This window comes from Odocoileus virginianus, chromosome 3 (assembly GCF_023699985.2).
Source record: "Odocoileus virginianus isolate 20LAN1187 ecotype Illinois chromosome 3, Ovbor_1.2, whole genome shotgun sequence".
NCBI classification, from domain to species: Eukaryota; Metazoa; Chordata; class Mammalia; order Artiodactyla; family Cervidae; genus Odocoileus; species Odocoileus virginianus.
This window is the reverse complement of record NC_069676.1, coordinates 10347772-10359418: the sequence shown is the minus strand read 5'-3', so window position 1 is coordinate 10359418 and position 11647 is coordinate 10347772. Positions and strand designations below refer to the sequence as shown.

The 11647-nt window shown below is 55.2% G+C and overlaps 1 protein-coding gene across 2 annotated transcripts; it reads right to left on the bottom strand.

The window, feature by feature from the left end:
- Positions 1-1663: 1663 nt before the first annotated feature.
- Positions 1664-10644, bottom strand: TRMT1 (tRNA methyltransferase 1). Of its 2 annotated transcripts, none has more exons than XM_020887079.2 (17): positions 10532-10644; positions 10024-10308; positions 9884-9939; positions 9284-9426; positions 8923-9110; positions 7129-7244; positions 6933-7045; positions 4929-5077; positions 4653-4739; positions 4492-4561; positions 4272-4406; positions 4104-4189; positions 3659-3767; positions 3498-3574; positions 2256-2375; positions 2036-2165; positions 1664-1837 (listed from the first exon to the last, which is right to left on the bottom strand). In XM_020887079.2, the coding sequence occupies exons 1-17, from the start codon at positions 10627-10629 to the stop codon at positions 1688-1690; spliced, it is 2112 nt and encodes a 703-aa protein (XP_020742738.2). In that variant the 5' UTR covers positions 10630-10644; the 3' UTR covers positions 1664-1687. The 2 variants fall into 2 exon arrangements, with proteins under 2 accessions (XP_020742738.2, XP_020742739.2); XM_020887080.2 differs by having other exon boundaries at positions 10024-10227.
- Positions 10645-11647: the final 1003 nt, after the last annotated feature.

Here is an 11647-nt window from a genome sequence, read left to right as displayed (position 1 = left end):
TGGCCCCGGCTCAGACGTCCCCGGCCTTTCTCCCAGCGTGGGCCAGTTCAGGGTGGACAATGATAAAGAGGCATTGGGTCAACATCTTGGAATGGTGATAAAGCTCAAGGTCCTGCTGGAGCTCAGGCAGGGGGTGGAGCTGGGTACAACTAAAGCAGGGACGGCCCTGCTCCCACCCCTGGCAGGCTCCCACCTGGGTCAGTCATGCTTTGCCCCGTGTGACTGCAGGAGTGCCCAGGCAGGCCCCTGCCAGTGCAGGAGACACAGGTTCAATCCCTGGTCAGGAAGATCCTCTGGAGAAGGAAACAGCAACCCACTCCAGCATTCTTGCCTGGGAAATCCCATGGACAGAGGAGCCTGGAAGGCTGCAAGTCCATGGGGTGGCAGAGTCAGACTCGACTGAGTCACCGAGCATGCTCACACTCAGGAATCAAGTGAAACCCAGAACCCCACAAACAACCATCCTACTGTCCAGGGAAGCCAGAATACAGTTTTGAATGTTTGAGTTAACTCTGGGAAGCCTACTAGATGGGCTCTGGAATTAGGTTTAGGTTCTTTGTACAGATATGATATGATGCCAGTAAGGGGTGCCTGAATGGTCCCAAAGCTACCACGTGGCAGGGTGGGGATTCTGCCCCAGTCCTCTCGTTAATGCTGCCACCCTCCCCGGCTCTGGCGGGGAAAGGGTTGCCACAGGCTGCCGGGTGCCTCAGTGTGCAAACCCAAGGGGCTGCAGGGCAGGAAGCACCTGGTCTGGAGCGGATGCAGGAGGCGCCTGGTTCCGGTCCGGTTTCCGCCACTGGGGCCCTCAGGGGCAGCTGGGCCAGAGAAACCAGGCGGCGGGGAGGAGGAGACACTGGGGCGCTGCGGGCGCAGTGCCTAGAGGACAGGTCTGAGTACTGGGGGCGCGCCCACGCTGGGAGGATGGGAAGAAGGGGAAGAGGGTAAAGGCCCCCGCGGGCGTGAGCGCACGGCTGCCGCCCCGTGGCCACCTTGGGAATCGCAGGCGCCAGCAACTCATTGGCTCAGGGGTATAGAAGCCACCTGCAGTGCAGGAGATGCAGGTTCCATCCCTGAGTCAGGAAGACCCCCTAGAGAAGGAACTGGCAACCCACTCCAGTATTCTTGCCTGGAGAATCCCATGGACAGAGGAGCCTGGTGGGCTACAGTCTGAGGGGTTGCAAAAGAGTTGGACCGGACTTATGGACTAAACAAACAAAAGCGCCTTGCAGGCAACCATTAACTGTCCACCTCCCTAATACAGACAGAAGACTCCAGTCAGAAACACTGACGGCACCGCATCAGGATGGACCAACACACCAGATGCACAGAGCTCACCAAGGGGGTTAAAGCAGACGGACAGAGGGACCTCCCTGTGGTCCGGAGGCTAAGGCTCCGCGCTCCCAGTGCAGGGGGCCCCAGTGTGAGACCCCTGGCCAAGGAGCTAGATCTTGCATGCCGCAGCAAAAGACCCCATGTGCCACAACTAAGACCCAGTGCAGCCAAATAAATAAATAAAATAGTTAAACTAAATAAAATCAATAAAAAAAATGGGCAGAGAAACAGACCTTAGACAAGGAGCTAAAGAGATGAACAGAACCCCTTAGGCAGATGGACAGAGAAACCACGGCAGCCTCCCCATTCAGACAAATGGCAGTCGGGGGAAAGTGAAAAGGTCTTTATTAGCTCACTCTATGCCTGGCCCAGTAGCAGCCGCAGGCTCAGCGGGGTTCTGACTGGGGGCCTCTGGACAGTCAGTGGGGGTGGCTTCAGCAGTGGCCTTGGGTGAGGGGGCACTATGTGAGTAGCGGCACTGGTCCCCCTGTTGACAGGTGCCCTGGTAGGAATACAATGGGTGTGAATGAACCCCGTTCCGGAGCTCAGCAGCCTCCACTGGGTTCCTTCCCTGGATAGGGAGCTCACTCCCACCCACTTGTCTGGTCCCAGCTCCCCCAGCCCTGCCAGCCCATTGGCCCAGTCCTGTGGCTGGGAGGAGAACCCATGGGTGCTTCAGCTGGGGGTGGGGGCACCTCACCTCCTTGAACCTCTTGCAGGGAAATGTCTTGAGCCAAGCAGCCCGCTCAGCTGGGTCCTCCACCAGCTCCTTTCGCTTATTTTGGAGCAGCCTACGTCTCTCTTCCACAGATTCTCCTGCTGCCTTGCCTCTGTGTAGGGAAACGAGGGGAGGCTCCATCGGCCTTTGTGCCCACTCCCCCCAGCTAAGCCCCACCTTCACTCACCCCACTCTCGCTCACCCTGGCCGAGCACGGGGCCGGGGACCCCAGTTGGCCTCAGGGTTGGCCTGGAAGCGCTTGAGTCCTCGCTGGCGGGAGCTGGGGTTGGCATCGTCCCGGATGGTGAAGTTGGCCTGCAGCCTAGGGAAATGGGAGTGGGGGCTGAAAGGCATCTGCCAGGCGGCTGGGCACATACCACCTAGGCTGCCTGCCCACCTCGGTGCAGCTCGCAGGAGTAGGGCTTCTATCATATATTTAATAAACATTTATCGAGTGCCTACAGTGGGCCTCAGATCTGCTGCCAGTAAAGCTGACATTCTAATACCTAAGACAGACGAGCAAGGAGGCAAGTCAGAAATCAGACAACTGGGCTTCCTTGGTGCTCTAGCGGTTAAGAATTTGCCTACCAATGCAAGGGACACAGGTTCAATCCCCGGTCCAGGAAGATCCCACATGCCGTGAAGCAACTAAGCCCGTGTGCTACAACTACTGATCCCACATGCTTCAACTGCTGAAGCCTGTGCGCCTAGAGCCGCAACAGGAAAGGCTACCACAATAAGCAGCCCGAGCACCACAACTAGGGAGTAGCCCCCACCCACTGTGCACAGCAATGAAGACCCCACACAGCCAAAAATAAAAAAGAAGGAAAGAAACTAGCAAATTATATCATGTGAGGACATAAGATAAGGGTTCTGGGGGAAAGAGAGCAGGGTAGAGCAATAGGGAGTCTGGGAAGGAGTGCCGTGAGAACAGGGCGGCAGGGACACAGGAAGAAAGTCTGGGAAGAGCGTGGGGGGGCCTAAGGCCAGCACTCCAGGCAGAAGAGCCGTGCAGAGGCTGTGCCTGCCAAGTCTGAACGAGGAGGCTAGTGTGGAGGAGCGGGGGTCGGGGGGCAAATGAGAGCAGGGAAGGGGTGGGAAGACAGCATAGTGCCTGCAGACAGAACTGTGTTCCCACTGGGTCAGGTGGGAGCCACAGAGGGTTCTGCAGAGAGGAGGGCCAGGACCTGACTTGCAGTCACAGGTGCCCTCTGGCTGCTGTCCGGGGAACAAGCTCATGAGGGGTAGGAGCTGGGGGACCGGGGGACGGGGACTGCATTGGTCCAGATGAGCAGAACTGCGGCCAGAGAGTGAGAGGACAGAAGCGGGTGGAGAGAGTGGATGGACTCCAGATCTCACTTGAGAAATGAGCATGTGTCTGTGAGGGGAAGTGTCTGGGTTATCTACTCCCCGAGCCTGTAGGCAGCTGGAACCGTGCCCGTACCTGGGCTCTACGCTGAGAATGCGGAAGGCCGGGCTGCTCTCTGACAGGCGCTCCCGTTTCACTGGACACTCCTTCTCCTGGGAGACAAAGGTGAGAGGTCAGGGCACTGGCACTGACCATCCCCTGCCTCCGCGATCCCACCTGGTCAGGCTGGGCCTCACCCAGCACCGCATGATGTCCCAGAGGGCCGAGGAGGGGGCGTCCGTCTTCACGGCATTCTTACAGGCGTGGGAGAGGGAGACTCGGAAGCCAGCATGGAGAAGGGCCGACCTGGGGACCAGGAGGGATGGTGAGGGGGAGGGCTGGACCCCGAAGTTCAGTGCTGACTGATGTGTGGGGGTGTGAGCCTAATTTAAGGGACTCGCAAGGCTACCAGTGACTACACTGCCTGCCTATGCCAGCCATCCTGACAGCAAGATCCTAACATCCCCCCTGGCCAGGGCTTGTGGCTTCTAAGAACTGGTCTAAGCCCTTGCGCGTGAGATGCCCTAGGCCTGCACTATGTTTGATCTCTACTTTCCAGGGGACTGTGGCCCAGGAGGGGCCCGACTCGCCCAAGGGCACCCAGCGGGTCAGGCACAGGCTCCAGCCCAGGCCAAGCCTCACCGCAACTGCAGGAGGCTGGGCGTGTTGCAGTGGATGGTGCTGCTCAGCTGGTCCAGCGTGTAGTAGAGAGGCACGTCCGGGAGCTCCTGTAACAGGGCCATGGGGTAGGGTGGGGCCCATCAAGGATGGCTGGCTGGCCCTGTTCTGGTCACAGCCCCCGGCCCCCACCTCCATGATGACACTCAGCACTCCTCGGATCCGCTCTGCGGTGTGGAAGCGGCCCGGGTTGGCGCTCACGGCCTCGAGGACGCGGCCCACGAATTCCAGGTCGTGGAGGGGCTCTGCCCACATGGGGCCACCGAGCTGAGAACACAGGGGCCGGATGAGCAGGGACCGAGACTGCCAGGCCCTCCGCCTTCATAGCTCCCCCCGGCCCGCCTTGCCCCACCTGGTGCCGCTGCCCACAGTGCTCGCACTCAGGGGCCACGGGGGGACCGCAGGCTGCAGAGAACTTGAGCCTGCTCAAAGAGGGGTAAGGTTGGGAGGCAGGGGTGGCAACCTTGGCTGGGTTGTCCCCTTCCCCTTCCTCCCCAGCTCACCCTTGCTCACCGGCCACCGGAGGCTGCCGATGCTTTGCCAAGGCGCTGCAGGTGGAAGGCCCCGCAGCCCACGCACTGGAACACCAGCGCCTGCTTGCTGTCGGGGACAAGGGCAGCCGCCAGTTCCTAGCATGGTCACCACATCCCAGCTCCTCCCTCAAACTGACTGGGTTCCCTTTGGGAGCCCCCCTCCATTTCCCCAAGGCAGGACCATGTCCCCCCCCCCAACCCTGGGAAAGACCCTCTTGCCTCTTTCCATCCATCACCCCTCTTTGCCCCAGACTACCTGGCTGAGGCCTTGACCTTGGCCTGGCCAGTGAAGACACGCACAAAAACCCGTACGTAGAAGTCAGCGCTGACGCTGAGCAGCGGCACCACAAAGCGCTGGTAGCAGTTGGCGCGGAGATCCAGGCTGTGCAGGACAGTTCTCAGGGCCTGGGGTGGGGTGGGTGCCAGCCGTCAGCCCTGCCCCTGCCGCCGCCTCCCCTGCACGGAGCCACACCAGCGGCTCACAGGGACACCGGGCAGGACCGGCTCGCAGGGTTCTGAGCCCAGCACTGAGCGACCCTTGGCAAGGGAGAGCCTCAGCTTCCCCATCTGCAAAATCACACCAGTCTCTCTTTCTGGCCCTACTGGGGACACTGAACAATTAAGGAAAGAAAGCGTGCCTGCCTGCTAAGTTGCTTCAGTCATTCTTGACTCTTTGTGACCCTATGGACTAGCCCACCAGGCTCCTCTGTCCATGGGATTCTCCAGGCAAGAATATTGGAGTGGGTTGCCATGCCTTTCTCCAGGGGATCTTCCCGACCCAAGGATCAAACCCGAGTCTCCTGTGGCTCCTGTATGGCAGGTGGATTCTTTACCACTGAGTCACCCAGGAAGCCCAAGGAAAGGAAGCACAGACCCGTTAACCAAATGGCTTCCAGTTAACATTGCCTGTGTGCCCCGTGCTGGTTGATGGGGCCCAAGGCTGCAGTGAGGCTCTGACGCAGCAAGGAGGTAGCACTTCCCAGGCTGACCTGACAGGAGGGCTCCTAAAGACCAAGGACAAGAGCCCTCCTTTTCCAGCCCCCTGACATAGCCAGCCTTGCTTTCTTGAATCTCCACAGCAACTCCATGGGATCTGGGCCAACAGCACGCCCATTTCACAGATGCAAAAATGGAGGCCCAGAAAAGGTGAAGTCACTTGTCCAAAGCCACCAGCAAAACTAGGACCTGAACTCAGAGCCAAAGACAAAACTGGAAAAATTGCCTTTAAAAAAGAACACTAGACCACTGGAGTTCCCCAGTAGTCTAACGTTTAGGGCTTTCACTGCTGTGGCCCAAGTTTCAATCCCCAGACGGGAAAACAAGATCCTACAAGCCACAAGGCGCGGCCAGAAAAAAAACTGCAGTTGCTGAAATAGAGAATACTAGAAAGAATAATGTGGAACTTCCCTGGTGGGCCAATGGCTAAGACTCCACACTCCCAATGCAGGGGGAACCAGGTTCGATCCCTGGTCAAGGAACCAGATCCCGCATGCCGAAACTAAGACCAGTGCAGCCAAATAAATAAATATATATATAAAAAAAGAAAGAAGAATGTAATCACCCACTCTTATCCTAGGCAAAACTACTACCCTCCCCTCTAACCCCAACCAAAGGACCATTTTGCAGCCATGCTCTCAGGAATTATGCTGGTTAAAAAACGTGTGTTAGGACTTCCCTGGTGGTCCAGTGGCTAAGACTCCACGTTCCCAGTGCAGGGGGCTTGGGTTCAATCCCTGGTGGGAGAACTAGATCCCACATGCAGCAACTAAGAGTTCGCATGCCTCAGCTAAGCAACTAGGACCTGGCATAGCTAAATACACAAATAAAAATAACTTTTAAAAATGATAATAATAAAAGAGGTAACATGCTCCCAGGTGGCTCAGTGGTAAAGAATCCAACTGCCAAGGCAAGAGACATGGATTCCATCCCCAATTCAGGAAGATCCCACATACCTCAGAGCAAATAAACCTGTGCGTCACAACTAGCGAGCCTGTGCTCTAGAGCCTGGGAGCTATAACTACTGAGCCCACATGCTCTAGAGCCCATGCTCCGCAGTAAGAGAAGCCGGTGCACCCCAACTAGGGAGTAGCCGCCCGCTTGCTGCAACCAGAGAAAAGCCCGTGCAGCAGTGAAACCCCAACACAGCCAAGAATAAGTTTTAAAAAGAACACATTTGTGGTCAACATCTGGGGATGGATCTGGCTCTGGCTGCCTGGAGGAAGGTCTGGGGGGCGAGGAGGCGGGCCAGGAGGCCTCTCACCATCTCGTGGCAGGCCCGGCTCTTGAGGGCCATGGCCCCGTACTTGCTGTAGCAGGTCTCCCCGCTGTTCCCCGCCAGGACCGCCATGTCTGTGCAGGTGACGCACAGCAGCCCTGCGGGGAGGGACGCAGCAGTGAAGACTCAGTAACGCCCCAAGCCCTACACCGTACGGACCCCCGCAGCAGGCTGGCCTCACCTCCTTCACTCACAGCCTGCACCGCGGCGTCCAGGAAAGAGGCGGGGCTGCCGTAAGGGTCGAGGTCGATGACGTCAAACCGCTCCGACGCCTTCTGGTGCTGGTACATCAGCATCCTGGGAGCAAGGGGGCAGATCCTCAGCCCCTGCCCCAGGGACCCCTCCGCAGCCTCGCACTCATGCCATGTGATGGTTTGGGCCTGGACTCGGGGGCCAGCTGCCCGGGTTCAGATCCCGGCTCAGCCACTTGCTAACTATATTAACTTTTCCTCCTTGGATCTGTCTATTCATCTAACAATGGCAATAATAATAGCCAATACTGAGACTTCCCTGGTGGTCCAGTGGTTTGGACTCCATGCTTTCACTGCAGGGGCCACGGGTTTGATCCCTGGTCAGGGAACTAAGATCCCACCTGCCCTTTGGTGTGGCCAAAAAACGCAAAAAACTAGTCAATACTGATGTAGCACATATATGTGTGTGTGCATGCTCAGTTGTATCCGACTCCTAGTGACCCTATGGAGTGTAGCCCACCAGGCTCCTCTGTCCGTGGGATTCTCCAGGCAAGAATACCGGACTGGGTTGCCATTTCCTCTTCCCAACCCAGGGATAGCACCCAAGTCTCCTGCATTGGCAAGCAGATTCTTTACCCCTGAGCCACCTGGGAAGCCTGTAGCACATATATAACTGACACCATTATAGATGTATTAATTCAACAATCTTCCACAGATTTGAAACTATTGTTGTTCTCTGCAGGTGAGAAAATGCAAATGCTACTGACCGAGTTATTTGTGATGGCAACCCTCCCTTCCTTCCTCCATCCTTTATACCCTGGATTTCCCCGCTGCCTCCAGCACTTCTCACCACTACACAGTTTACTTATTTGTCATCATCTGTTAGATTCTAATATGGTCAGAAAAGCATGTGGGATCTTAGTTCCCCAACCAAGGATGGAATCTGAGCCCCTGCCGTGGAAGCAGAGTCTTAACAACTGGACAGCCAGGGAAGTCCCCAGCAAACATTTTTAATTCATTTATTTTCTGGAAAGGGTCAGGTAGTAAATATTTTAGGCTTTGTGAGCCACATGTGGTCCATCACATAGTCTTCTTTTTCTAAACCTTTAAAAATGTAAAAGACATTCTTAGATAGCAGGCCATTAAGAAAAACAAACAAACAAAAAAAACAGGCTGTGGGCCTGGCAGGCTGTAGTTTGCTGATCCCTGCATTGTCAACTCCACAAGGTCAGGGGTTTTGTCTGTATTGTTTACCGATGCAGTCCTGACAGTAAGAATGGTGACGGGCACTGGATATACACTGGTTCACTTGACTGAATAAAAGTGCAAGAAGTTGGGACTTCACTGCTGGTCCAGTGGCTAAGACTCCACGTTCACAAATGCAGGGGGCCCGGTTTCCATCCCTGATCAGGGGACTAGATTCCACATGCTGCAACTAAGAGTTTGAATGCTGCAATGAAGATGCAGAATCCTGGGTGCCGCAACTAAGACCCAGGGCAGCCAAACAAATAAATAAAAATAAATAAATATTTTTTAAAAGTGCAGGAAGTTAAGTCTGAAATGGAGTCCATAATGGTACTTATGTCCACCTGTGAGCACAAACTATATAAGTATAATCAATACACCAACCCCTATAAAACTACTGTCCTTGTTTTACAGACAAGGAAACAGGCTCAGAGAGGCTAAAGCCACTCTATCAAGGTCACAGAGCAAGAATATGACAGCCAGGATGTGACCCCAGGTGAATTTGTTCCAGTGGCCAGCACTCTATGCCCAGTACCTACCTGGCATCTGCCTGGCTGGGCTGTACCAGGTGGGCCACTTCGTTGAGCTGCACATTACGGCACATAAGATCCACAGCTCGGGCAGAGGCGTCATTGGCAACCACGGATCGGAGACCAGGCACCTCTCGAGCAAAGCGTATGGAACGTAAGCCGGAGGCCGCTAGGCCTTCCAGCACTCTCAGGCCTTCCTATTGGAGTAAGCAGAGCCCCATTCACATCCACATCACCATCCTCTGCTGGATCCCCCACCCCCCAAGGAGCCCCCACCGCCCACCTCCTCTAGCCCTCCCCCTCCAGGAGCCTCCCTTCCTTCATCACCCACTAGACTCCAGGGTTGCTGCCTCCTATGTTCAGGCCCCACCTCACAGATCTCCCCCACGGCGGCTGTTCGAGGTTGGTCTTCTAGGGCCAGGTTTGCACCTTCTTTCAGTTCAGCCTTGTCCTCCTTTGGCTCTGACAAGTCCACGATCACCTTTTGCACATCCTTCTCACCTGGCACCTTGACTGCAGCCACCCAGAAACACAAGTCAGGGGATATCAAAGTGCCCTCTGAGAAACCTCCCCCTATTCTTCAGTATGTGCTTCCCAGGGGGCTCAGCAGCAAAGAATCCACATGCAGTGCAGGAGATGCAAGGGATGAAGGTTCAGTCCCTGGGTGGGGAAGATCCCCTGGAGAAGGAAATGGAAACCTATTCCAGTATTTTTGCCTGGGAAATCCCATGGACAGAGGAGCCTGGAGAGTCCATGGGGTCGCAAAGAGTTGGACACGACTGAGCATGCACGAACTCCAGTATACAGAGATGCAGGGAAGAAAATCGTCCCTGGAGACAGGCTAAGGAGCTGAGCCCAGGACCTGCTATAAGGCTGGAGCCTTTCTGGAAGCTCAGGGACAGAAGGGGTGGGGCACCGAGAGAGCTCTGTGTGATACCCCTGCACATTAGGAGCCTGGACCTTCACTCACTCTGGATTCCTTTGGCCGCAAGCTGAATACGAGCAAATTCCGTGATCACAGCGCATCTGCGGGAGACAGGGAGTCAGCTCATACCCCTCTATCCTCAGACCCACTGCCCTCTGCCAAGCTGACCCCGGACCCCTGCTCACGTCAGGTCCCGGTTGAACTCTTGCACTGGGTTGTAGAAAACTTCGTTGGCGCTTGGAAAGACGATCCTGGCGGCCCCCTCGGTGATCGTCGTCTCCTGAAACCCAGGTGGGCGCTCTTCTCCGTCCGGCTTGGTGCCATTCTCCACGGCCGCTGCATCTGGCGGCCCTTGGTTCTGCCCCTCCATAAACCGGGCTCTACAGAGACTGAGGGCGGGGCGGAGAGTCGGGCTTAGCCACAGAACGATCCTCGCACGGGACATCCGCGGGGGCCTCTGCCCGCCAATCCTGGTTGGGAGGATAGAGAAGGGAATAGCCAAAGCATCAGAGAGATGCGTTCCCGAGCCGGGTGGCCTACACAATTGGAAAGTAGGGACTAAAGAGACCCCGGGACCTCGGTAAACTGACACCACCCCCCATCTTTGGAGAATTGTCCCTGAGAAGTCGGAAGCTCTGGAGCGGGTCCACCCATGGTCCGGATCCCTCCTCGCGTCTCCCAGGCCCTTCTCACCGTCTCTCGAAACACGGAAAATCGAACAAGTCTCGGTGCACGTTACCCCGATTAGGACTTGGGCGCCGCCATGTTGGCACAGTGGGCGGGCAGATCATGTGACAGAATTCAGTCAATCAGTGATGGTTGACTACAGTGGACGGTTGGGATCAAACTGCATGGCGAAAGCTGAAAGTGTTGTGGGGTGGCCTTAGTCACTGAGGTTTCCCTTGGGGTGGGGGAGAGACAAGTCAATAGCCCCATTTTACGGATGAGGAAGGTGAGGCTCAGAAGAGGGGCGGTAAGCGGAGAAATCCAATACCTACTGATCGTCTCCTGTGTGCTGGGTTCTGTAAAACACATCATTTCAGGGCACCCTGCAGGAATCACTCAGTCTCAAATCAGATTTACCGCGTTTGAATCCCCGTAGTACCACATGCTCTTGACAAGTTACTTAAACTCTCTGGGCTTCACCTTTACCTGTTAAAAAAGACTCCTAACTGCCAAGACAGAGCAAAGATTAAAGGGCAGAATGCCTTGAAAATGTGCAGAGCAGGCTGTCACATAGCAAACCCTGAGTAGGTTCTAACTGTTGTAGGAAAACAGGATAGTGGTCGGTACTGGCTGGGTACAGTACCCAGTACAGTACTGGCTCCAGTACTCCTTGCTACTTGTTCTTAATTCCCTCTGCTTGTATTTCCTCGTTGGCAAAATGGGCAAAACTTTTAAACGTTCGTTATTGAGTTGTGACGAAAATTAAATGAGTTAAATGCTTAGAATGGAATCGCATAAGCATCATACACATACTTTTACTTTTGTTTCTTGGGCCTGAGTTTGAATCTAGCACCCGTCTTCACTTCCTTGCTGTGTGATCTTGAACACGTTTTTTCACCTCTCTATGCCTCTTTTTCTTATTTTCTATAGTGTGTGTGTGTGTTGATAAAATAATTTCTACCTAAAGATATTACTGTGAAGTTTAAGCTAGATAATCCCATAAAGAAGCTATAAAACAGTGCCTGGCACAATAAACAGCAGGCATTATTCTTTGTTTTATTCCAGGAAACTAAAGTTCCGAAAGACACAGCACTTGCTTAAGGTCGCGGGACTAAAAAGTGGCGAGATCGGGACTCGAACTCT

Excerpts from the sequence above, each read along its gene's own strand:
- TRMT1 (XM_020887079.2), bottom strand. The coding sequence starts at position 10,629 with ATGATCTGCCCGCCCACTGTGCCAACATGGCGGCGCCCAAGTCCTAAT. Across the intron at positions 3,768-4,103 it reads CCCAGCCTCCTGCAGTTGCG|GTCGGCCCTTCTCCATGCTG; the intron begins GTGAGGCTTGGC and ends CCTGGTCCCCAG. Across the intron at positions 1,838-2,035 it reads CCTGCAAGAGGTTCAAGGAG|GGCACCTGTCAACAGGGGGA; the intron begins GTGAGGTGCCCC and ends TATTCCTACCAG.